We start from the raw sequence: 27,678 nt of genomic DNA, 5'->3' as shown, positions 1-27,678 counted from the left end.
TATTGACTGTTGTATGACAAATTGCTTGTTTGGGAAAAAATGTCTACTAAGTGACTAAATGTAAATGTTAGTGGTGTTTGTGGCACGAGGAACACATTAAAACAAGAAGAGTACAAAAGCACATTTATTTCCCATCACTAGGGACAACAGGGGACACCAACCCCGAGACACTGAGGTGCATTACTGTACATAAACCATCAATAATTACAATACTTATAATCATCAGAATAGTACAGATACCATTTTGTTTTTTTGTTTTTTTTTTACATTGTAAAAGTTTGTCTCACTATAAATAATGAACGATGGATATATTTTCCCTTCTTCAGGTTATAAAGACTCAGCAGTGTTCCACCGGTGGAAGTGCAAAACCCAAATAAATACCAGTATGACCATAAACACAGAGTTTACATGAAAGTTCCTAAAAATCCAGTCATTTAAACACAATCCAGCACAGAATAATATGGGAATTCAGACATACTGACATATTGTTTTAATATTGTAGAATGGTTTTATGGGTGAAAAGCACTGGAAGTCTTTGAGCAGGTGACTTGAAGCATTTCTGTTTTTCTTTTCCAAATCTGGATCATTTTCAACCTTCACATTAACCTCAGACTGGCTGGTGACCCTTCCCGTGACCATGCAATACATTTATACATACTTTTAAGTGCTGATCTGGGTTTGGCATTCATTTCTCACATCATGGTAGGGGAGATAACATGGGCGTGAATGATCTGATCTTTGATTTGAGATGTTTTAACCATCTATATTGCAAGTTTGAGAAGGAGAGCTGACCCTCGATCAGGTTAGATGCCCTGTGAATCTTAAGAACTGTTCAGGTCATATTTCACATTAAAATCAAAAGATAAGAAATTATATTTTGCTTCAAGAAAATTAAGCCTGTTTTATGACAATTAAGATTTTTTTTGTTGTTTTGCATTTTGACATACTTCCTATAACAAATAAGCACATTTTATCCTCAAATCATCATTACAGAGGTGACAATAAAAAAATAAAATAAAAAAAACTGTGTCTGAACACCTTCGCCCCTATTAAAATCAGCATATATTCAGTAAAACAAATTCTACTGTGAATACTCCCAATTGTTCTTTACAAATGTAAATAACATTATTATTTAATTCTTTGGTCTGATTTTGTGGTAGAATATGACCTGGACATTATTTCACCAGCTAATACAGACAGTTATTTTACTTACAGATGGTTCATGAATACAGAAAATTCATGTCTGAATTGTAACTGTAATTGTAATTTTTTGCTGGCTTTACTAGTTTGCTAAATTAAATGTATTCCAAATAAATATATTCAAACTAAATCCAGCAACTTTAAAGATCCACAGCAACAACCTCCTTTTATTGTGTGGAAACATAAAAATACTGTCTAAGGGTCTCTCATTAGTCTCAATCAGGCACACATTTTGTTTTTATCTTTCCACACTTAACTAATATTTAATCCTTTCCTGAGTAGTGGGATCATGATTAAATGTGTTTGGGCCTCTAAAAACACAGCTATTCACTCCAGTGTTTTTATTTCATAAAAAAAACATATCCATATTCTTCAAGAAAAAAGAAAAAGAAATCAGAAATCTGTTTGTTCATTTAAAGTCCCTCGCCAACAGAAGGGGTGACGATTTCATGTGTCCCTCCGCAGTAAGAGTGTGAGCGTTTCTTCATGTGTGGTTGTGTGTGTGGGGTCAGGGTTTGGTTATGTGAACGTCACTGACTCCTGTCCCGTTAGTGGTGGTTGTGATGATGTACTGTGTGGTGGTCTGTTGACTGACGACCGGCTGCTCTAGCGGGTCAGGATGAACCTGTGCTGAGGTGGACGGGGCGTTCACCTGTTTACCATCCAGCTCTGTCTGTCCTTCTGAGATGACATAGTGTGTCTGCTATGCACAAGTAAAAACAATCATACAAAACAACACTTTGTACAACATACACAAGACCATCTGAATGTAAAGTCACTATGATAATTTCTTTAGTTGTAATGAAAAGTAAACACATTGAGTTCTTTCATTGAAAGAGTGGTTCAAGCAGAATTAATTTACCCCTTTTCCATCAAAATGGTGTGCGTTAATTATATGCCAATTAATGAATCAGTTAAATAAATTTGATTGATCACACATCAATATTTGATTTGGGCACTGGCTCCGTGTCAGTAGAAAAGGTGTATTAGGAGATTTACTTTTCCATCCCAGTGTGGGTAAGGCAGTAATTGAGTAAGAGGTACACGACTCTCTCCCAACAACTCACCGTTTTGACCTGACTGCTGTTGACGGCAGAAGTGACGGGGGTGCTCGCCTCTGCTATCACATACTGAGTATGAGGAAGAGTCATCATCTGGATCTCAGATGCTTAGAAAAAAAAAAAAAAATGGAGCATAAAAACTGTTAATATAACATCAGAATTTATATGCATATATTACAGATACGTCCTCTTTGGCATGTGTGGTACTCACGATAACTCCTATAGTTCCAATTACTAGGTAGGTATGCATGCTGTGCAGCTCCTTGCGTCTGATTGGTGGACGTCTGTAGAGTTTGGCCCTGAGCCAGGGTCACAGGGGTCAATTGGTTGGTGCTAAGCTCCTGGGCAGCTTGCTGAGAGGAGGGACTTAAAGGCTGACCCGTAACCTGATTGGATATCATGAGGGGTCAAGATAAAAAAAACTAGTAACTTATCGAGAATGAAAGAAATGCTCTCAAAACATACCAGCACACATATCTATATATAACCTATATAAAATGACAGCTGCTCACTTGTGCGTTGGCCTGCACAGCCCCAGTGGGTTCAGTCACCTGTATGTGTTGAACCTGAATCGAGTGCTGACTGTAACTGTGAGGATCATGTAACTGACTCACATCAACTGTAGAGTGCTGAGAGTGAGGTGAGGACGCCTAAATAGAGAGAAATGAAAAGAAATGACTACAGACAATGGTTCAGTGACCAGGTCGGATCAGGAGAGGGTCAGAAAGGAAAGAGTTGGAAAAGACAAGGAAAAGGAGAGTCAAAAAAAGGAAAGGATCAGAAAGGAGATTGAAGGAAAGAGAAGGGGCTGGAAAGGACAAGGAAATGAAAAAGGGAAAGGAAAGGAAAAGAGCTGGAAAGTAAAGGGAAGGAATTGGAAAAGACTAAGAAAATGGAGTTGGAAAAGAAAAGGAACAGGAGAAAAGGGAAAAGTAAAGAGTTGGAAAGGAAATGAACAGGAAAAAAGGAAAGGAACGGAAAGAAAAGCAAAGAAAAAGAAAAGGTAAAGAGTTGGAAAGAAAAAGGCAATGAAAGTGGAAAAGTATAGAGTTGAAAAGGAACAAGAAAAAAGGTAAAGAGCTGGAAAGGAAAGGAACAGGAAAAAAGAAAAGGAAAAGAGTTGGAAAGGAAAAGGGAAAGAAAAGCAAAGGTAAAGAGTTGGAAAGGAACAGTAAAAAAAAAAGGAATGGAAAGAAAGAAAGAAAGAAAAAGAAAGAAAGAAAGGAAAAATGCAAGGAAAAAAGACAAGGAAAAGAACTGGAAAGGAAAAGAGTTGGAAAAGGAAATTAAATGGAAAAAAAGGCAAGGAAAAAAGGAAAAGAGTTGAAGAGGAAAAGAAAAGAGTTGGAAAAGTTTGGAAAGGAAAGGGTTGGAAAGGAAAGGAAAGGTTTGCAAGTTCATTGTAGCTGTGTTCATACCGGGGCCACCTGCACCACCTGCAGCTGTATATGTTGTGGCTGGGATAGACCTCCTCCTGCCTGAGACACAGGGATATACTGGATCCTCTGGAAATCCCCCTGTGCCGTGCGGTAGTCTGTGGTCAGGGTCTGGGACAGCTCTGTCATGGCCTGTGTCAACAAGTCAGTTGTCTAGGAGAAACACAGAAACAGATGAGAACAAGCAAAATATGCTTTGTTTCTGTCTAACAAACAACAAAGTTTATTTATGGTGATACATCTTTGAAGTCAACTTGAAATGGCCTTTGCAACATTTGACTTCTGTAATGTGCCGTGGTTTTGAGTGATCAAGAATATTCAGTGGGAAATAATGTAGAGTAAGACTTGATTTCATCCATTTGGATTTGATTGGAGTCAGAAGTTTACATACACCTTAGCCAAATACATTTCAACTCAGTTTTTCACAATTCCTGACATTTAATCTTAGAAAACATTCCCTGTCTTAGGTCAGTTAGGATCACTACTTTATTTTAAGAATGCGAAATGTCAGAATAATAATAGAGAGAATTATTTATTTCAGCTTTTATTTCTTGCATCTCATTCCCAGTGGGTCAGAAGTTTACATACAGTTTGTTAGTATTTGGTAGCATTGCCTTTAAATTGTTTAACTTGGGTCAAACGTTTTAAGTAGCCTTCCACAAGCTTCTCACAATAAGTTGCTGGAATTTTGGCCCATTCCTCCAGACAGAACTGGTGTAACTGAGTCAGGTTTGTAGGCCTCCTTGCTCGCACACACTTTTTCAGTTCTGCCCACAAATTTTCTATCGGATTGTGGTCAGGGCTTTCTGATGGCCACTCCAATACCTTGACTTTGTTGTCCTTAAGCCATTTTGCCACAACTTTGGAGGTATGCTTGGGGTTATTGTCCATTTGGAAGATCCATTTGCAACCAAGCTTTAACTTCCTGGCTGATGTCTTGAGATTTTGCTTCAATATATCCACATAATTTTCCTTCCTCATGATGCCATCTATTTTGTGAAGTGCACCAGTCCCTCCTGCAGCAAAGCACCCCCACAACATGATGCTGCCACCCCCATGCTTCACGGTTAGGGATGGTGTTCTTCGGCTTGCAAGCCTCACCCTTCTTCCACCAAACATAATGATCGTCATTATGGCCAAACAATTCAATTTTTGTTTCATTAGACCAGAGGACATTTCTCCAAAAAGTACAATCTATGTCCCCATGTGCACTTGCAAACTGTATTCTGGCATTTTTATGGTGGTTTTGGAGCAGTGGCTTCTTTGCTGAGCAGCCTTTCAGGTTATGTCGATATAGGACTCATTATACTGTGGATATAGATACTTGTCTACTGTTATTCTGGGATTGATCTGCACTTTTCGCACCAAACTACGTTCATCTGTAGGAGACAGAATGTGTCTCCTTCCTGAGCGGTACGATGGCTGAGTGGTCCCATGGTGTTTATACTTGCGTACTATTGTTTGTACAGATGAACGTGTTGCCTTCAGGCATATGGAAATTGCTCCCAAGGATGAACCATACTTGTGGAGGTCCACAATTTTTTTTGAGGTCTTGGCTGATTTCCTTTGATTTTCCCAAGATGTCAAGCAAAGAAGCTCTGAGTTTGAAGGTAGGCCTTAAAATACATCCACAGGTACACCTCCAATTCAGTACACCTCCTATCAGAAGCTAATTGGCTAATTGCCTAAGGCTTGACATCATTTTCTGGAATTTTCCAAGCTGCTTGAAGGCACAGTTAACTTAGTGTATGTAAACTTCTGACCCACTGGAATTGTGATATAGTCAATTAAAAGTGAAACAATCTGTCTGTAAACAACTGTTGGAAAAATTACTCGTGTCATGCACAAAGTAGATGTCTTAAATGACTTTCCAAAACTATAGTTTGCTAATATGAAATCTGTGGAGTGGTTAAAAAATGTGTTTTAATTACTTCAACCTAAGTGTATGTAAACTTCAACTGTAGGTAAAGATATTGGTTGATATTTCTAGATCAATAATATAAATTATTGATATTTCATTGACATTATGATGGTTTTATATGGTATTTAAGTTACATCTTGATGGAAGGTTAAGAAAAAAATATATATATTTTTTTGAATAATGTGCACTGAAGAATCAAGCACAATAAGACCACAGACATTTATTAGTTTTCCTCAATTGCTAATACACTATAACTTATTCTATTGGCACAATTCCCCAAACCATTCCTTCAACTCTCCAAACCAGGGGCGTTGGACCACGGGTAATGATGGACCTGAGTAGGGGCCCTCACTGGAGGGGGGCCCACAGAAAGGTTTCATTGATACTCCATTATATTATCATTTGTTATATATAGTAATAACATGCTATTGGTTGGAATAAAACGTTACAAGACTCTGTTTTACACATGTAAAAATGGGGAGTTCCCCCATAATCTGCCTTGTCTCCTCCCATGTTAGCGACCCCCACCCCCCTCAACAAAAGTGAAAGTGGTCTTGACCATCAGCCAGTGTGGTGCAAACTGAGTACACATCATGATGTCATTTGCTTAGTCCATTAATGTATCTACAGAAATGAATCCAAAATTGAAATTCAAAAAGGAGTGGAGTCATACCTCTCAACATAGCTACTTAGGTGAATATTTGTTTGATATTCATGTGAACATGGCCCAAAATTAACACCTGGCACGTGCCAAAAACAAGAAAAAAATGCTTTTGGCGAGAAAAAAATAAAACGGAAATATTCACCAGGTGGTTGGTAACATCTGCATCTACATCAACTGCATCATTACATCCTTTCATTAAACAGTGAACAACAATCAGATGCTTGCTTAATAAAGTGATGTGCACAATTCAAATCTGCTGATACTCACGCATCTACTGAACAAACATATTTTACTTCAGTGCAACATTTACCATCAGAGGTTTATCCATGATGCCTAACTGTTATTGTTTTCTAAACTCCATGAGATACATGTGAAATTTTCCTCACATTAAGCCACCAAAAGAATATGTGAGGAACAAAATCAGTCGTTGCACTGAGATGCCGTTGTCTGTTTAAAGAGACAGTACTGATTTAGCATGTGTTCTGAGTATCAGTGTAAATAATTGTAAATAGAACCATTTATGCATGTAAACAATAAACATGTAACACATACAGTATATATGCAAAATAATAATTTGAGTTTCAAGACATTTATTAATGGAATATAATGTATTTGACAATTTTTCAAAAGCTAAAATGCAACTAATATGATGAAAAACTGACAAAATATAATTTGTAAAAGTAATATTTTCAAATTGTAGCTAGAAGGGTTACCTAGAAGGTTAGAAGGTCCCTTCATAATTAACAGAATGAGCTGAGAAATCATTTATTTTATATTTAAGCTAAATGGATATTGTAACCAAAATATACCTAGTATCTGGAAACATGTAACAATACTCAGGCCAGCCCTAATTTTAAGTTAATTTTGGACACTGTGTGTAAATATCACTTAGCAAGTTAAGACTTTCTAAAACTACCTGAGAGCAGAAATGTCTCAGGATAGACCGAACAACCTGGCACTCTCCTCATTTCAGAAATATTATGGTGACTTTGCCAACAAGGAAACTCATAAATGTATACATGTATAATTTATTTTGTTAATAATATAAATAATATTTGCATTTGAAAATAAAAAGTAGTGAATTAGCACTGTTAAATATCCATCTAAAATGTTTATACTGGATATTATGCCCGCCACAAACCCAAATTAGTCAGGGGGCCCTAAAATAGTTCTGTGCCCGGGGCCCAAAATTTGGTGCTATGCCCCTGCTCCAAACCAAGACACATTTCTTAAAACTATAAACACAATTTACCTATTTTCACACATTTTAATTTGTCTTACATTTTCTGTAAAATTCTTCTCACAAATGTCCTAATTTTGCACAAGTTTAACCAGGTTCTCATTCAGAAAGCACAACCACTCAAAATAATTCACTCAATTGTCAAAGCCCGGGAGCATTTGACAAGGCAGAGTAGTACTACTGTAAGTTCTTTTTGTGTGCCAACTCCACTTACAGTTTTACAGTATACTATGTTCCTCAATTTGCTTATTTCTCTGTACTCTGAAAGCATTTGTTTCTGTAGAATAACTGAATTTTCTTGTTGACAGTCCTTTTCACCCAGTATCACTTTATAGTACTATAATGTAGGCTACTCTCAAATACCTGCAAACTTCCGTAGTTTTTTCAGTATTATGTGCTATAACCTCTAAACATTTACCGATTGACCTGCAAAATTCTCCCTGGCTGATTTAGGTTTCTCTAGCTATGTTTTGTATTGATCCCACTAGTGTGTTCTGGCCAGTGGAATAGTTTGTGCATATGCTGGATTTGTGTCATTTGAAGCCAATGTTTAAATCTGACCGAAGATGTTTTTGGGTGAAATATTTGATTTTGACCTGGAAGGTTGAGGTTTGTACAAACTGTTGTGTAGGTTTGAAATAGTGTTCATAGTTTCAAGAAAATGGTGAATCGTTTCATGAAACTTGTCTTAGCAATCAAGAAAAACTGTAAGAAAGTAAATAATGTCCCAGTTTTTACTTCACGTAGCCTTTGATTCACTACAGCTGTGTACACAATGCAGCTTGTCTGTTAACAGGGCGACTCTGCTGACAGCAGTTAACTAAACATTGCCAGAAGATAATACACCTTTGGTGGATAATCTCTTTGCTTAAAAACAGCAAACACAAAATGGCTTAAACTGGTGGCATTCATGTTTTGTGTTCACAGGCATGAGACGATAAAGCGTTGCTTTGGTTATCACTTGTCAGTCATCGCAATTACAGGAGTCAGTCCTGCATTCCGTACACACATGGAATGAAAATGTAGGTGATTCACTAGTCAGTGTGCACGTGGGCCTATGTCTGTGAAGTATGTGGGAGTATGTCTAAGCATGCATATAGGATTTACTGTTTGTACTCACCACCACAGCCTCTGCAGTAGTGCCGTCAGTTGTAATCACAGCAGGTGTGCTGCTGATGACTGTAGCAGCCAGAGGTGCCTGAATGCTGCTGCTGCTGTTATACTGATATTCTGGATGCTTCTTACGAATGTGCTGGACCATCTTCGTCTAAAGATAAAGCCAAACATACAGCAACATTTTCAGCCACCCCATTTCAAACTGATCTGTAATCCAATTTCTCATTTAAACCATAATTTTTATTTCTTAACCCCATCAGACAAACAGTATCACCACAAATGCATATTATCTCAGTGATGACTGTACCTTGCTGCTGTACTGTTTGGCACAATGTGGGCAGCACACTGGCGCAGTGGCGATGGTGCCCGTCAGCTGGGTGTGTGTGCTCAACATGGGGTCCGGCTCTCCTGGCCCAGCCGGACGCAGCTTCCGGATGCTGGGGGGCAACTCTGCCCCAGGGTGGTTCTTCAAAATGTGGGCCTTCCTCTTACTGGCACTTTTATACACCTGAACAGGCCAAAGATGTGGTAAATACAGCGTATTAATGTAGGATGGCTTTAATAAAACACTAATTTAGCGATACTGGCAAAGCTCTAAAAAGTCACCAGTAGATTACTGTATGTGGGCTGTCAGTAGAACATGCATGTGTTGAATTAGACCAAACCTTATCACAGTACTGGCAGAAGTAATCTCTGTTGGGTTTAATTATGGGAAGAGTCAGCTCAGGAACCTCCTCCAATCGCATCTCAGGATGCCGTTTAGACAGGTGATTCACCTGTACACACACAATCCACAATATTCTTACACATGACAATGTTTTATAAATCTTATATTGAGTCTATAGTTTGTTTTTGTATTGTCTGCCGGTTTGGGAATATAAAAGGAATAGTTCACTCAAAAATGAAAATTCTCTCATTATTTACTCACCCTCATGCCATCCCAGATATGTAGGACTTTCTTTCTTCTGCTGAACACAAAAAAAGAAAATTTGTAGAATATTTCAGCTCTGTTGGTCCATACAATGTGAGTGAATAGTGGACAGAACTTTGAAGGTCCAAAAAAAAAAAAAATCCCATAAAGACAGCATAAAAGTAACCCATTAGATTCCAGTGGTTAAATCCATGTCTTCAGAAGAGATATTATAGGTGTGGGTGAGAAACAGATCAAAATTTAAATCCTTTTTTACTATAAATCTCCACTTTTACATTCTTCTTCCTCGCTTTTTGCTGATTTGCATCCTTCATACACATCGCCACCTACTGAGCAGGGAGGAGAATAGTAAAAAAAAAAAAAAAGTTTAAATATTTGTATGTTTCTCACCCACACCTATCATATCATTTCTGAAGATATGGATTTAACCACTGGAGTCTAATAAATTTATTTTGTACTGTCTTTATGTGCTTTTTGGAGCTTCGAGTTCTGGACACCATTCACTTGCATTGTATGAACCTACAGAGCTGAGATATTCTTCTAAAAATCTTTGTTTGTGTTCAGGAGAAGAAAGAAAGTTAAACACATCTGGGATGGCATGAGGTTAAGTAAATGCTTTGAAAACTCCTTTAATACCATTGTTAATCAAAGTAGTAAAATTATAGGATCAAAACAGATTTGCTTATCAAATGTTTTGTGAGATTTGTTTTGCTGAAAGCTGGATCCACCCACTATGTATTGAGTTCACATCCCTTCCTTCTGGCATCCGATATACTATAGGATACCAAGAATAAATAGCAACCAATATTCCTTTATACCTATTTCAATTAGGTTACTGAATTCATGTGGTTCTTTTTATAAATGTTAATGGCTGATGGTTGATGTTATTTTATGCTTTTATTGTTGTTATTTGACATTTTATTGTTGTAAAAAGCATTTTTTAAGTCTCATGCTGCACCTAAACTGCCCATTGGGATTATAATGAAGACTACTACTACTACAAAATGCGAGGTGAGACAACAACCATAAGGGTCACAAGTGGCTTTTGATGCAAAAACAGCACTAAAAGCTGTTTCTTTGAAATTTTCCAGAATCAACTAACAGGTAATTAGAGGCAAACTGAGGTCAAAGGTCAATACCAGCATCCCTCGTCTCCTAAAGCCCATCATACAGAGTCTACATTTAAACATGAAGCTCTCAAAGTCAGTTGTGGGTTCCTTTTGTTTCAAAGCCTTGGCACGGTGGTTCCGATCCGTCTTCTTGGCCTCGCGATCTGGGTTGTGCATCCTCTGCATGTGTTCCCGCAATTTATCTTTCCTCTGACCGAAGAAGAGATAAACACAAGCTAATGAATGAGTGACTCAAAAGACAAACACTAGAGTTTTTTATTTTTTAGATTGTAAAAGCAAAGAATATACTAAATGGATTCAAGAGCCCTTAAAATATGCATGAATGTCACTTTGTGTCATTTCATGTGTGTGTGTGTATGTGAATGCAATTATGTATGCATATTATTCATTTGAGCCAATGTAAAGCACCTTAAACTGTTTGCCGCAGGTGGAGCAAAGGAAGTCCTTGCGGTCAGAGTGGCGGAGCATGTGCAGTCGTAGTTTATCAGGCCTACAGAAAGCTTTATCACAATCTGTACACTGGAAGATTTTCTCTGAGTGGAAACTCCTCACATGTTTCTTCACCTGCATAACACAAATGTGTGATTGATCAAACACACGTAATGCTGTCATGGACGTTAAAGTTAAATTCTAACCTTTATCATACGAGTTTCACTTATAAGGTTAGTCAAGGTTTTTTCTTTGTCATTTCTTTGTTCTATGGGGATCGAGGGATGGCATACAAAAAATGTGTGTGTGTGTGTGTGTCCATTTGTTTGCTGCACATCACACCTGCATGAAGTCAGTGAAGGTCTTCTTGCAAGAGGGGCAGGAGAAGCAGCCGTTGACCAGGTGAACGCCCACGTGCACTTTGAGAAGGTCCAGTCTGTCATAGGATTCGGCGCAAAACAGGCAGGAGTATGTGCGCTGATCAGAGTGCAGCTGCAGATGATCCTCGAGCGTGGTGCTCGACAGGAAGCTCTTACCGCACTGGTGACACATGTGACGGCAGCCATCCCGCCCATGATACCGCATGTGCTGCTCCAGCTTGTCTTTATCCCGGAACGCTTTCCCACACTGGGAGCATTTAAAGGGTCGGAAGGACTTACGGATGAAAAGATGTTGAAGTGCGGCATTCTGGGTAAGGGTAAAAAAGGGAGAGCATGGGCAAATGGACAATTTTCAGAGGAGACGACTGGGTGGGCATTCTGATCAGGGCAAATGAAGAGGGTAGAGGTCAACCAATAGTGGATTTTGCCGATATGGAAAACAAAGGTGGTGGAAAAGACCAATAACCAATTAATCGGCCGATAGTTTTTTAAAATCTATTTAAAGAATGTTAAAAATGTTTCTTAGTCTTTCCTTACTAAAATGGGGACAGATATAGCGGCGACAAGAACCCAAAATTAACAAAATTCCAGATGCAGTCTATTGTGCAACCAAATCCCAATATAAGCAGAATAAATTCAGATTTGGTGCATAATGCAGCGGCAGGACTTTTAACTTTAAACAAGCCCGGAATACGCTCTTATTTCGGGACACTTATTTTGAAATGACAGAGAATTGGCTCAGTTAGAATGCTCTATATTTAAGTATTTACCAAATGAAGTTTTTATAGCCTATATTCAACAAGTTGAGGATTTTATATATCACCAGGTGAGTTGTTTTTCATTATTATTCATAAGAAAGTTGGAGACAAAATGTATGTGCTGTGGTGTACGTTTCTATATTGTCGCATTTTTCTTGCTTCAAATTAGAACACTTGATTTATCTAATCAAAATAACAAAATATGCATTAAAGCGAGGATAAAAGAAAAAAAATGGATGAATATTGTCAATGCTGAAAGATTTCAACAAGGTGTCAGTTATTTTTTTATTTCACTTCTAGAGCCAGCTGTTATACTGTTGGGATAATTTTGAAAAAACTATCGGCAACTATCGGCATAGATTTTTGCTGATAACCGATAGTTCCAAAAAGCAACTATCGGCACTGATTAATCAGTAAAACCGATATATCGGTCTACCTCTAGAAGTGGAATCACTTAGATCATACTGTGCAAGTATGACTTGCAGGAAATGACAAAATGCACTTGTTTAGGTCTGTATATCACAGAGATGGTGGCGAAGACATGCCATTGTGTTTGCATGCTGAATACAAACAGTATTGTTCCTGCAGCCAATTTTTAAAGGAATAATTCACCCAAAAATGAATATTCTGCCATTATTTACTCACTTTCATATTGTTCCACACCCATCTAACTTTCTTTCTTCCGTGGAACACAAAAGGAGATGTTAGGCAGACTGTTCACATTGCTCTTTTCTATACAATGAAAGGGGGCAAAGAGTGCCAAGCTTCCAAAAATGACAAAAATAAACGTAGTCCAAACGACTGGTGTGTCATTCCAAGTCTTATGAAGCCATACCATAGCTTTGTGTCAGGAACATAGCAAAAGTCCAAGCAGACAGGTCTTTTGACATTTAATCTGTTAGCTAATCAACTTGCATTCTCTTTTCACTTGCAGATAAGCTGGTTTCACTGCAGCGTGCTTAAAATCTTCTACCCCCCTCCTCCTCAGCACCAAATGTCTAAAAATAATTGGTTTGTATGTATGCATGTCCTACATGCTTAATGCAGCATGTCTTGTGTAGGTCTAAGTGTGCCAACACAGCATGTTCTAGCAATAGCAAGTGTTGTACTTGCTCTGCAGCAGCGTAAGCAGATCTAGTCCGCCAAGACCAACTCTACCAACTTGTCATTTCCATTATAACACCTTTGTTTATTTAGAGAGCTGTCATGACTGAACTTAAAGTTCAGTCTTTTCCTCACACAAAGATATCATATAGCTGTACGAGTCATATGGACCATGTTCATGGTACTTTTATGGCAGCCTTTTTAGAGGTTGCGAGTAGCATCAGTCCCCATTCACTTTAATTGTGCATAAAAGAGCAGCCTGGACATTTTTTAAGATTTCCTCAGAAAAAACATGTTAAACATGTTTGAAATGACATGAGGGTGAGTAAATGATGACAAAAATGTTATTTTTGGGTAAGGGTATTTTCTATAAATTTGTTGGGTGAAGCAGCTCAAGGCATACAGGACTGAACTGATACAGACAGATGTAATGGGGATGCAGGGAGTCATAGGATGTCAGTGTAGCGTGACATCACAACACTGTATAGACTGAATGAGGTAGTTTCCTCTGACTCCACTCAGGCCCGCATTAGACCTACCTGCAAGTCCATCTTAACGTGCAGCACACAACAAAAGAGAAAAACACACGAACACACAAATGTGCTAATGTTAAATAAATCTAGCCTAATAAACACATTACAGGGATATGGGGGTTTGGGTCACTTATGATACGAGTATCTTACCCTAATCCTCCTCGCCCGCCTCATGTCCTGAGGAGTGAGGTGAGGGTCTACAGGGCCCGTCTGAGGCAGGTCGTCTTTCACAGACACCGGGAGCTCTGAGTCCAGAGGCGGGGTGCCTGAATCCCCCTCGTCTTGTAATGCCTCAGTATGGGTCATCTGGGTATCAAACCCCTCTCCTGTCCCTGCCTCCACTGCATCAGCTGTCATCTCCACCACCTTCAGCCCGTTAAGAGCACCATCTGTCCGTTCTTCATACGGGAGCTTATCTACAGATGCCAACAGCTCCTACAGTGAGAATGTAACCGGAAAACTGAAGTTTTTCAGTGTGATTTGAGCTCAAGAATCTAAATTAAAACATAATCATGACAAACAATTTTAAAGATTTTGATTTTGCCTTTGGAGCTTCACTTGCAAGACAACAAAATAGCAGCCTGGGGCATTACCAAGATGGTCACAGAGTGAACCAATGACTACTGTAAGACTGTAGAAACCCTGCTTATAGGGACTCAGCTGTGTGATATACCTGTGTCTTATCAGCACTTTCAGCAGGTGTCTGTGGGCAGATGAATTTGGTACGCCGTCCTGGCCTCCTCGCAGTGCCAAATCGCTTCCTGCCCCGTCCTCGGCCACGCCCCTTTGGCCTGGAAAGATCAGAATATTAGTCACGGTCTAATCTGATAAACATTGGTAAATACCTGTACTTGTAATGTCTACGTGTTGTTCAGCACATTTTCTATTTGCATTCGAACCTTTGGACGAGATCCAGCTTGTCATCATGCATGTTTAAGTGCTGCTGAAGCTGCTCTGAGCTCATGAACCGTCTGTTACACTCATAACATGGCCAGTTCTTATCCTGCTCACGTAAAACTGGCACAGAAAGAAAGTTTTTTTTTTTATATAGTTGAACCAGGAACCAGAAAATAAACATATATTCAACGTGTCACATCACACAGCATTTTCCTTTTCAGTGCAGACAGAAATGACTTGTCACCAGTGTTGGGTAAGTTACTTAATAATAGTAATCCACTACAAATTACTAAATATTGCTCTGAAATTGTAATTAAATTACTTTACTAATTACTTCATTGAAAAGTAATCACACTACTAATTACTTTAACTTTCTTTCTAAAACACGTTTCCGCTCAACAAATTCAAAATACTGTCTATATTACTTTCTTGTTCACTGTTACACACAAGTCATACACTCAGCACCTCACATTTCTCCTTCACAATGACTAGTAACGGGGCCATAATTCATGTATTCTACATAAATAATATATTAGAAATAAGCTTAACCCTATAATGTACTTAAAATTAGGGGTGTAACGGTTTATTGTGGAACGATACATCACGGTTAAAAAATGTGACGATGCGCATCGTGGAGATGGGGTGTTTTTCTTAATTTTTTACAATTATTTTAGCATCTGTTCTATCCAATACGCGCAACGTCCTACACCTACGTAACACGTGCATACAAGGAGCTCTAAAATACAATTGCACATTAGCAGCCACAGGTGTTTTACGATGAGTTCAACTGAAACTGTGAAAACTACAACTGAAACCATCAACGGGAGGGAGAGAGAGACACGCTTTCTCAGCGTGAGGGAAGCACGAAAAAAAATTAATGTTTACAGAGGTTTAATGAGAGTGCCATATTAATCTACTATATATTATGCTGAATATTATGTATAATAATGCTCTGGGGGAATATACTCCCTATGTCAAATGTCATATGCGATTTGATTTCATCAGTAAATTATTATTATTTAACTGGATAAGTACGCACTTCCCTTAAAAACGTATTTTTGAAAAGAATATTTAGATGTAATCAGAGACAATGCTATTTTAGAATAGCATTGTCTCTGATTAAAAGTAATTAATTGAAAGTCAGTAACTGTAATCTGATTACACGAATTTAAAATGCAATGTGCTACACTACTTTTTGACCAGATTACAGCAACTATTTACTTTGTAACTGGATTATACCCAACACTGCTTGTCAACTTTTACCTGGTTAGGACACAATGTTATTTTATAAGAGATGGCAATTCACCTTTCCTCTCCTCTTCTGTGACATCATGAACCTTCTGGTTGACAAATTCAGCATACGATGCAGCATACCATACCTGGAATACAAAATAACACAGCTGTGACCTTGGATATCATCTGGCTACATGAGAAAATAAATGTCTACTGTGAAGAAAAATAAAAAAATAAAACAAAAACAACTATTTGTTTCAAAACATCAACACATAGATATGATTTGGGTTGCTATTGGTAAGAAAATTCACCCTTACAGCCCACCTTAAGCTCCTGTTTGGGCTGAATGTTCTTAATGGTGGTGTAAAAAATGTCGGAGCCATATTGATAAGCCACCAGGTTCTGCTCTAGGTGGTTCTGGGCCGGGCGGACAAACATCATCCAGTTACATCGCTCCTCATCGGACAGGTCAAACCAGAGGTCCTCCACTCTCTCGCCCTCTTTCGCAGGGTCTAGCATGTACAGCTACAGAGAAAACAAGAGGAACAGAATGAGAGACCCCCGTTGCACCACCTTTTTAATTGTTATTTGACGCCCGATGAACAGATATCCCATAAACTAGATTAGATGATGACTTTTGAATATTATCCTTTAATATATCTTCACGTTACATGTTTCCAGGTTTATCATACTTTCAGATGTATGTGAGTGTCCTGCAGTTCACTCCGCTGCACCAGCGGTCCCTCTACAGGGCCGAACTGGGTGCGTTTGGGGATGCGTCTCTTTGTAAAGATTCCGCCCAGGAAGCGGTCGATATACAGGACGAGAGGCAGACTGGCTCGAGCTTTAGACGTCACGGGACGGTTGAGGATGGGGTGGAGAGGACCGTGTTTCAAGCAGGCTGCAGGATTAGCGCTATTGCAGTCTTCACACCCTTTGAGTAAAAAACAAAACATGTTCACAGTCAACAAAACAAAACAAAATAAAAAACAAAACTGGAAATTCACATTTCGTAAGTAAATTCAACCCAAACACTATCTTAGGGTTTTTTTATATCTTAGAAGGACAACTTGGACTTCACATAGATGTTATCAGAAAGCGACTGTATGCAGGTATTTACAGAGGTTATGTGGAGTGAACGCCTGGGGCGTCCTGGGTTCCCAGTCATCCATTTCAGAGTCATCACTATCATTGTCATCGTCCTCATCCTCCGAATCCACAGTGGAATCTGTGGCCCCCAGGGGACTGGATGAGGCCTCCGCCATATTGGGGAGAGCCGTGTTTGTCACAGCAAGCTGGCTCTGTAAGATAAATTATAAGATGACATGAATACTTAAAATTAAAATGATGCTTTATATCAAATACTGTAGCTTCTCATGCCACTGGCATAAAAGTTGATTATCGTGTGAGCATTATGGAACATATTTAGCAGTGCAGGGTCACCTGCGTCACAGGTTCCAGAATGGTTTGTGGGCCGTCAGCTACATTACTCAACACATGCAGATTGGCAGTGTTCATGTTTTGACCGCTCGGCAGCAACACAGTCACCTGATACAACAGAAAATGTTCAGGTAAAACAACTAACACACAATAATGCCAGGTGATTTATGACTTGTTGCCTTAACGCATTGTGCCTGGTTAGAACATGGTGTAAATCACAAATGGATGATTCTTAAACTTTTACCATGGCACTTTGAGGTATACCATTGCACTAAATAATTAAACCATATTCTTATACCATGGTATTCCAAGGTATTTAATGGAGTACTTCCTGCTGCTTTTTTGTTAGTGCACTCTGATGGTTACGGCCTTGCATGGATGAACCAGTCCAATAAGAAATCTTATCAAATCAGCACACATGAATGCCACACTACCTGCTGTGTTGTGCCATCCTGCTGAATGTAGGCCACTTGGGGCTGATCTGTAAACACTGCCTAAACAGAAAAGAAAAAGAGCAGTAAACATCAGATATGAAATACAAGCTCAACATTATGCTTATGTGATTGTTTATCAACAGGATTGCATATATAGTAACAGCAATTTGAAAGTGGACATAATCAATCAATTATCTATAACTCAAACGGTGTTCTCTGACCTTAGCATCAAGGATGAATTGCTATATATCTTCGCTGACTGGTGTAACCCACCTGTGTTCCGTCAGCGGGGTGTATGTACACCAGCGTGTGTTCGGCAGACTCAACGGAGGTGTAGGAGCTTCCGTCCGCAGTGTATACAACCTGTTGCTGACCCCGGTCAGACTGCTCCCCGCTGTACACAATCTGGGCCACCGCACCAGCCTCAAAATGCACCTACACAAATGAAATGCTTACATGCTCAGGTTAAAACAGGAATAAAATGAGTTACATTCTTTGTGTTTGTTACAAAGTGGACAAATTCTTATAAACGTATGGTAATTTTATGTCAAATTAATGCGAAGAGCAATGACTGATTGTACCTGAGGTGGATTGCCATTGTCGTTGTTGGGTGCTGGACTCCACACAGGTAATGACTCCTGCTTGGCCTCCATGGCAACGATCTGAGGTGACCCTTAAACACCTCCTTCACCTATCCACCTGTCATCAACCACCACCAGACCACTAGATATTAAACAAATGTTCATCATATAAATACTGATCTCTATCATATGAATAGAACAATGTGAATGCAGCACAAATAAGCCCACACAATCAAGTGGGCTTCATTTGTAGCTGCTGAACAAGAGGTCAACCGATGGTGGATTTTGCAGACACTGATAACTAAGGTGGTAGAAAAAGCAGATCGTTTTTTAAAATCGATTTATAGAATAATCATTACAAAACAATCTTAATCTTTCCTTACTATGAAGGGCACAGACATTGAGGCTACAAGAGTCCAAAATGAACAGAATACCAAATGCAGTTTATAGTACAACCAAAATCCCAATAATAACCAGAAAAATTAAAAAATAAATAATCAGATTTGGTGCATAACACGGGACTTTTAACTATAAACAAGCCCGAAATATACTGGGAACTCTTATTTTGAAATTACAGAGATTTGGCTCTGTTACAATGCTCTATATGTATTTACCAAATGAAGCTTTGTATAGTCTATATAAATCACCAGATGAGGTTTATTGATGAGGAATAAAAATAAAATAAAAAAATGGGGGAAAAAAGAAAACACTATCTGTATAGATTTGTACCGATACCCGAGAGTTCCAAAAATCAACTCAGCACCAGTTAATCTGTAAAACTGATATATCGGTCTACCTCTAAATTGAACTGCTATATTATACAGTTTAGAACATAAATAGTTAGATATTTCTAAATGACATGTAGAGATATTTGTCTCCACATAAAGCATATGATGAGACATTGCTGCTACAGCTATTATAAGGGTTCCTACACCTTTTGACAAATTAATTTCCATGACTTTTCCATTCTTTCAAGATTACAGCAAAAGGATATTTACAAGTAACATGAACAGCCCATTTTACTTTTGTATTCTGACATATTTCCAAGTTAAATATTCAATGAGAAAATATATATATATATATATATAGGGTGGGACTTTATTCATCGGAAATTGATTGGATTGTGAAAAGTGGGCATAGCCCACACCCTAGAATAGAGTCAGGTGATTGGAGGAGAGGGGTTAAAAAAAAAATGAGGAACTGGTGACGTCAGATGAAAAGTCATTTCAGAAGAGAAGTTATTAAGCCTACATTATGATAAAAGATTACAGTGACAAGACCTTTTATCCCATCGGGGTGATTCTCACAAAACTAAACAAAGAAAATGTCCTGGTCATATTTAACCCCAAATCAATACAAAAATATATTTATCCACATTTAGGACCATTATGATTTTTTGCATTATGACATTTTCAGAACACTTACCAAGGTGAGGCACTTACTCTTTGATGTATAAATACAATTTACAATAATATAATTTATTTTAGAGAATTGGGGGTAAAATGTCATGAACATGTCACAATGTAAAAATCTTAATCGCCCTAAAAATAGGCTTCATTTTCTTTATGCTAAATATAATTTTTTACTTGTTTCTTTTGATTTTGGAGACAAACAGGACCAGGACATTTTCTTGACAAGTTTCGTGAAAATCACATAGATTATTTTGCATAGTAAGACCAGGAGCGTGGAATAAGAATGTATGAGGTCACAGGACAACTTCCTCACTCACAAAGAGCAATTTCTAACCAAATATAAGCAGCAAGTTCAAAGTAATGGAATAACTACCACAAAAAAGTACTCCGGCTGTACCATGGTATAGTGATAGTAACATCACTGTACCATGCCCATTTCCGAAAACCATGGGACTTTAATATGGCACTGAATGATTCCCATATACATGAGATTTACATGGTTTTCCAATGTACTTCAAAGAATATTATGGTATACATGTCCAAAAACCAAGGCATTATAATCATAAATGTCCAAAATACCATGGTATATAGTGATCCAAAAACCACTGTAGTGCCATGGTACTGTCTGGTTATGAATTCACTAGAGGTCGACTGATAGTGGATTTAAAAAAAGAAAAATACCATGGAACAGTTGAAGTCAGAAGTTTACATACACTTAGGTTGAAGTCATTAAAACTCATTTTTTAACCACTCCACAGATTTAATATTAGCAAACTAGTTTTGGCACGTCGTTTAGGACATCTACTTTGTGCATGACACAAGTAATTTTTCCAACAATTGATTACAGACAGATTGTTTCACTTTTAATTGACTATATCACAATTCCAGTGGGTCAGAAGTTGACATACACTAAGTTAACTGTGCCTTTAAGCAGCTTGGAAAATTCCAGAAAATGATGTCAAGCCTTTAGACAATTAGCTTCTGATAGGAGGTGTACTGAATTGGAGGTGTACCTGTATTTTAAGGCCTACCTTCAAGCTCTTTGCTTGACATCATGGGAGAAATCAGCCAAGACCTCAGAAAAAAATTGTGGACCTCCACAAGTTTGGTTCATCCTTGGGAGCAATTTCCAAATGCCTGAAGGTATCACATTCATCTGTACAAACAACAGTACGCAAGTATAAACACCATGGGACCACGCAGCAATCATACTGCTCAGGAAGGAGATGCATTCTGTCTCCTAGAGTTTGACGTAGTTTGGTGCGAAAAGTGAAAATCAATCCTAGAACAACAGCAAAGGACCTTGTGAAGATGCTGGAGGATACAGGTAGACAATATCTATATCCACAGTAAAACGAGTCCTATATTGACATAACCTGAAAGGCTGCTCAGCAAGGAAGAAGCCACTGCTCCAAAACCACCATAAAAAAGCCAGATTACAGTTTGCAAGTGCACATGGGGACAAAGATCTTACTTTTTGGAGAAATGTCATCTGGTATAATGAAACAAAAATGGAACTTTTTGGCCATAATGACCATCATTATGTTTGGAGGAAAAAGGGTGAGGCTTGCAAGCCGAAGATCACCATCCCAACTGTGAAGCATGGGGATGGCAGCATCATGTTGTGGGGGTGCTTTGCTGCAGGAGGGACTGGTGCACTTCATGATGGCATCATGAGGAAGGAAAATTGTGTGGATATATCGAAGGAACATCTCAAGACATCAGTCAGGAATTTAAAGCTCGGTAACAAATGGGTCTTCCAAATGAACAATGACCCCAAGCATACCTCCAAAGTTGTGGCAAAATGGCTTAAGGACAACAAAGTCAAGGTATTGGAGTGGCCATCACAAAGCCCTGACCTCAATCTGATAGAAAATTTGTGGGCAGAACTGAAAAAGTGTGTGCGAGCAAGGAGGCCTCCAAACCTGACTCAGTTACACCAGTTCTGTCTGGAGGAATGGGCCAGAATTCCAGCAACTTATTGTGAGAAGCTTGTGGAAGGCTACTTAAAACGTTTGACCCAAGTTAAACAATTTAAAGGCAATGCTACCAAATACTATCAAAGTGTATGTAAACGTCTGACCCACTGGGAATGTGATGAAAGAAATAAATGCTGAAATAAATAATTCTCTCTATTATTATTCTGACATTTCACATTCTTAAAATAAAGTGGTAATCCTAACTGAACTAAGACAGGGAATATTTTCTAAGATTAAATGTCAGGAATTGTGAAAAACTGAGTTTAAATGTATTTGGCTAAGGTGTATGTAAACTTCTGACTTCAACTGTATATAACTATCCAAAAACCATTGTAGTGCCATGGTACTGTCGGGTTATGAATTCACTAGAGCTCAACTGATAGTGGATTTTGCCAATAAGATAACTAAGGTGGTGGAAAAGGTAGATAACCAATTAGCTAATCGGCCGATAGTTTTTAAATCGATTTATAGAATGTACAAAAAAAAAACATATCTTATTCTTTCCTTACAATGATGTGCACAGACACAGAGGCTACAAGAATCCAAAATGAATAAAATCCCAGATGAAGCTTATTGTTCAACCAAAATCCCAATAAAAACCAGAAAAATGAAGATTTGGTGCATAACGTGGGACTTTTAACTTTAAACATGCTTAAAACACACCAGGAACTCTTATTTTTAAATGACGAAGACTTAGCCCCAATTACTATGCACTATATTTAAGTATTTACCAAATTAATATATTATAATTTAACTAGAGCTGTCAGTCGATACAATTTTTTTAATCGTGATTAATCGCTTAATTTTTCATAGTTAATCACGATTAATTGCAGATTTTTAAAGTGCTAAAAATTGACTCTAAATAGACTTATTTACCTGTCAAAATGCATTTATTTCCTTCCAAGGAAAGAAAACAAAACAATATGTAACAATATAATGCTTTAGGGGGGCTTGGGTAGCTCAGAGTATTGACGCTGACTACCACCCCTGGAGTCGCAAGTTCGAATCCAGGGTGTGCTGAGTGACTCCAGCCAGGTCTCCTAAGCAACCAAATTGGCCCGGTTGCTAGGGAGGGTAGAGTCACATGGGGTAACTTACTCGTGGCTGTGATTAGTGGTTCTCGCTCTCAATGGGGTGCGTGGTAAGTTGTGTGTGTGGATCATGGAGAGTAACATGAGCCTTGTTACTTCCCCAAGTGACGTTAAGGTGTTGTTTCTTTTGGAGTGCTTTTTTTTTTTTCCCCTCACTGTTTTCCTCTCAGTTTCTGTCTTTCATTATCGCAGGTTTAACATTCTGGTTGGTTTTCTCCACTGCCAATCATCCGGAGAAGTCCAACGTGATGACGTCACCGTAAGATCTACGCCCATAACCGGAAGCCCACGAAAAAATAAAAGGGCACGCCAACGCCAACACCGGGAGCTCGCTCCACATTCCGATTTTTTCGTATGCTTAGACGCTCGCTTTGAAATCTTGTTTGGTTATTAGTTTGACTGTGATTTTGACTTTGTAAACTCTTCATTCCTTCAAGTCTCTGAATTATTGGACTATTTCGTTGTGCTTGTGCTGGCTGGGTGAAAAGGGATATGTAAGTTATGTCACATGATATACATTATGCACACTTAGAACATTTTGCTGTATAAACACACTAGGTCCCGAACAATTCTTCTGGCAGCTGTGGCTGAAATCTTTCTTGGTCTACCTGACCTTGTCTTGGTATCAAGAGATCCCCGAATTTTCCACTTCTTAATAAGTGATTGAACAGTACTGACTGGCATTTTCATGGCTTTGGATATCTTTTTATATCCTTTTCCATCTTTATAAAGTTCCATTACCTTGTTACGCAGGTCTTTTGACAGTTCTTTTCTGCTCCCCATGGATCAGTATCTAGCCTGCTCAGTGCATCCACGTGAGAGCTAACAAACTCATTGACTATTTATACACAGACACTAATTGCAATTTAAAAAGCCACAGGTGTGGGAAATTAACCTTTAATTGTCATTTAAACCTGTATGTGTCACCTTGTGTGTCTGTAACAAGGCCAAACATTCAAGGGTATGTAAAGTTTTGATCAGGGCCATTTGGGTGATTTCTGTTATCATTATGATTTAAAAAGGAGCCAAACAACTATGTGATAATAAATGGCTTCATATGATCACTATCCTTAAATAAAAGACAGTTTTTTTTGCATGATCAGTCATATTTTCAAAATCAATGCCAAAATTTCACAATTTCTGCCAGGGTATGCAAACTTTTGAGCACAACTATATATATATATATAATGCTTTATTAACATTTTCCAAACAAAGATTTCCACAGTATAAAGATGAAATGCACTAAAATTGCACCAATTCTAAGTGGGAGTTTGACTAATTGAAAGAACTAATCTCTACATAGGTTGCATATTCATTGCAATAGGCATTAAATCATTTAATCTCTCATTCTCCACAACATTGATCTACTCGTATACTGTTGCTATACGCTTTGCTACAGCAGTCGTGAATTCGCGTTGGAGTTTAAATGCCAGGATTAATCGCCACTTTGAACTTCACATGAAAAGCGCTTGCAGACAAAAACGTCTCTTTCTGTGTTTTGGTGATAATTCAGACTTGACATGCTTCTGTGGTAATTAACATGTTCCTTATTTAGGCTTATTCTGTCACATGTCCCTTCTGGACTTGTTTTGTACAACAAATAGCTTCAAGAAGTCCTTTCCCCATCATTTGATCACTGACACAGAAGCGCTGTTGCGTGTGTTTGTTGTGTGTGTGTCCGTGTAATGGCTCCGGACGGACAAAACGTAAAGTTTCCGCCGTTCAAACCAGTGTTTATGCTGTATTAACGGTAAATGCGTGAATCGCGATTAAGAAAAACTAATGCGTTAAACCTTTTAAAATAATCGCAAACCGCTCCCATTATACAATCAATGATGCTGTCTACACTGGATAGTGCCCTGTTTACGCTGACAGTAAACGGATGCCCCATTCTATTTTGCGCAGCACACGCTGGCGCTATTCCTGCCAACAAGACAAATAAACATTTAGAACGTTCATTTTGACCCATCGAGTGTAGACATCCTCAAGGCATTGCGACGTCTCATAGTTCTGTGTCCAGTGTAGTCCGGGTGTAATGCCGGATTCACACATACTCCATGAGCGGGGCGTGAGTAACGCATAGAATTTGGGTTTTCACATTGGTCGTGTCTCTTTTCTAGGTTCCTACGGCAACGGTGAGCAGTCATGTTCACTTTTTTATCAGCGTACTTGGTCTTGATTGGTTAATATATCAAAGTCGCTTTCAAGGCAAGTCAGTCCACTCTGTGGTCATCTTTGGAACGCTCTCGGGTAGGCTGGGCAGCTATTTCCTTTGTAAACAAGTGGCATAAATGTACAGCTCCTATCTACTTGAATGGGGAAGGACTGAAATAAAAATAAAAAAGGTTGGTCAAGATGCAGACATATAAAATGTACTGTATAGTTTGGTTTGGTTTAGTTTTCTACTGCACCAGAGCTGCTGAGTTCAGTGTGCGGCAACTATCCGCTCACTGCCGTGTCTGGGACTCTTCACCTCGTGACTCACACTTGCAATGTGAAGGATGTAATCTGTTAATATGGGCACCGAAACGAGAACGCGCTGCTCACGCCCCACTCACGGATGATATGTGAAACTGGCGTAATACTGAAGAGATGAGCCGTTCTACCTGTAGAATCCTCCAGCGACGGCCACATATGAAAACGTAGGAAATAAAATAAAGTAAAACTATCTGCATAGATTTTTGCAGATAAACAAACGTTCTAAAAAAAGCAACTATCGGCACCGATTAATCGGTAACACAGATATATCGGTCTACCTCTAGTATTCACCAGGGGAGAAGATGACTCGTGTATTCTAACTGATAACCTTATTTCTGTATATTGCCTCATCTTGAAGAACAGTGGCTGATTTGCACAGGGGATCAGACACATTTAACCCGCTTTGAACATTGTTATAAGTGCTTCACTGAAGACACCGTTTAGCCCAAAGAAAGGCGCGGACAGGAGGAGCGGTCAGTCTAATCACTCCGCGGGGGTAGAGGAGACCCGCCGCTGGAGAGAAAATACCCCACAGCCGTGCAGAGAGAAAAAACAGACGTGAACGCGTGTAACGCCGGCCTTTATGAAACCCTGACACAAATCCAGAGATTATAAATGCTGTACTCGTGAATGAAGCGCTCAGTGTATTTTCCCGGCTCTCCCCCCTGTTTGAAGCCCGCAGGTTGGGAGTTCCAGTCGGACTATACCACACAATCCGCAGCGGCACAGAAGCACTCTCACACCAACATTATTACACATAAACACGCACTGGAGGCCATTCACATCTATATGACGAAAGCAGAGTGGCTGTATGAGCGGGTATGGCCCACTGAAGCCATTTAAATCAAGTATATCAGATTCACGGAGATTTTTAAATGCAGGACAGAGGCGTTCGGCTCCCCGCTCATAGTTGAGCCCGGCCGGCGCGCTCTCTGTGTGAGTGTCTGCAGCAGAATAAGGAAGACACGACACGGCTCCATTTTGGGTGGGACTAAGACAACAACAAAGCTCGGCGAAGACACTCAAGCAAATATATCTACCCCAAAACCTACCGTTTGAGAGAAACCGAGCTGTGAATTTTACGTGACACTTACTGAGAGACGATCCCGAATCCGCGCTTAACGTTCGAATGAGGATTTCCCGAGAGTTTTGTGCATTTTTTGGAAAAGGTTGCAGTGGGTCTTCCCTCAGAATGGTAGCTGCAGAGATGGCTGGCCTTGCATATATTAACATAATCTGCCTAGCAACAGACACGCGGCCTGGGGCGGCGATTTGCGCATTAGTATATACATCGACGAAGGTTTTTTTTTTCTTTTTCCTAAGACTGATGGAGCTAAATTAACGTGTGTGACGTGCTGGTTTAAGTCTGCGTCGTTTATTTTGAATTGCGATATGTATAGATGTTTCGTAGGTACGGGACGGTTGAGAGGCAGTTTCTTTTCAGTGCCAATGAGAAAATTCCGCCATTTTCCCGAACCAATAAAAAAAAAGGAGAGACGCTCAAGACTGTCCAATGAAAAAAAAGGACGTTCCAGACTGACCAATGACATTTCAAGCGGGTCATAAATATTCATCACTTAAAGACACATATAGCATACACACAAATGGAGCCAATATGTTTTTTCTTCTTCTTCTTTTACTTTTTGATGCCAAGGACACAAATATGATGATCACTTTGTGAGGGAACACCATCCTTAAATATAAAAGCTGCTATACATTTATATGTACAGTTGTATATTCATAAAGACCCATTTTTACAGTGTAACAAATAAGCGTAATATTGTAAAGACATGATGTTTGCAAAATGTATCTTTGTATCTTTTTTCTGCCCACTTTTCAATCTCGTGAAGATAAACCATGGCTGTCAAGAGAATAAATGGATCGCAAATAAAGTCTGAAGAATATTGAACCAGTAATTTAAAATAGTAATAATAATTTGACACTTTTTTCCCCCTGAAATTTTCCGCAGACACCCTTACACACCCCAGCGGCCCCAGACCCCAGTTTGAAAACAGCCTACAGTATATCAATTATTGTTCTTCTATATTTAAATACATACATATGTATTTAAATATATTTAATTCACATGTTTGTAGTTGACGTGCAGTTTTTAATTACCATATAAAAGTAAGAGATATTTGCACTTTTAAAAATATAATTTGAAAGAGGGTAAAAATGGTGAAAAGAAATGTTACAGCACCTAAAACAAATTTAGCCTGCCTGAACATTT

The 27,678-nt window shown here is 38.8% G+C and overlaps 1 protein-coding gene across 3 annotated transcripts; it reads right to left on the bottom strand.

Annotated features, from left to right (window-relative positions):
- Positions 1 to 111: 111 nt before the first annotated feature.
- LOC127455721 (PR domain zinc finger protein 10) lies at positions 112 to 27,396 on the bottom strand. Of its 3 annotated transcripts, none has more exons than XM_051723794.1 (23): positions 26,543 to 27,396; positions 18,489 to 18,630; positions 18,181 to 18,342; positions 17,908 to 17,967; positions 17,477 to 17,581; positions 17,154 to 17,334; positions 16,726 to 16,967; positions 16,358 to 16,558; positions 16,107 to 16,179; positions 14,803 to 14,920; positions 14,577 to 14,694; positions 14,054 to 14,338; positions 11,471 to 11,815; positions 11,108 to 11,263; positions 10,709 to 10,888; positions 9,304 to 9,414; positions 8,946 to 9,146; positions 8,643 to 8,789; positions 3,680 to 3,850; positions 2,774 to 2,911; positions 2,473 to 2,647; positions 2,268 to 2,368; positions 112 to 1,903 (listed from the first exon to the last, which is right to left on the bottom strand). In XM_051723794.1, exons 2-23 carry the CDS (start codon positions 18,558 to 18,560, stop codon positions 1,709 to 1,711), a joined length of 3,537 nt encoding a protein of 1,178 aa, XP_051579754.1. In that variant the 5' UTR covers positions 18,561 to 18,630; positions 26,543 to 27,396; the 3' UTR covers positions 112 to 1,708. The 3 variants fall into 3 exon arrangements, with proteins under 3 accessions (XP_051579754.1, XP_051579756.1, XP_051579757.1); XM_051723796.1 differs by having other exon boundaries at positions 112 to 1,900; positions 26,543 to 27,394; XM_051723797.1 differs by lacking the exons at positions 18,489 to 18,630; positions 26,543 to 27,396 and having other exon boundaries at positions 18,129 to 18,251.
- Between the last annotated feature and the right edge of the window lie 282 nt (positions 27,397 to 27,678).

Source organism: Myxocyprinus asiaticus, chromosome 18 (genome assembly GCF_019703515.2).
Source record: "Myxocyprinus asiaticus isolate MX2 ecotype Aquarium Trade chromosome 18, UBuf_Myxa_2, whole genome shotgun sequence".
NCBI lineage: Eukaryota > Metazoa > Chordata > Actinopteri > Cypriniformes > Catostomidae > Myxocyprinus > Myxocyprinus asiaticus.
This window is presented reverse-complemented; position numbering and strand designations above follow the sequence as displayed.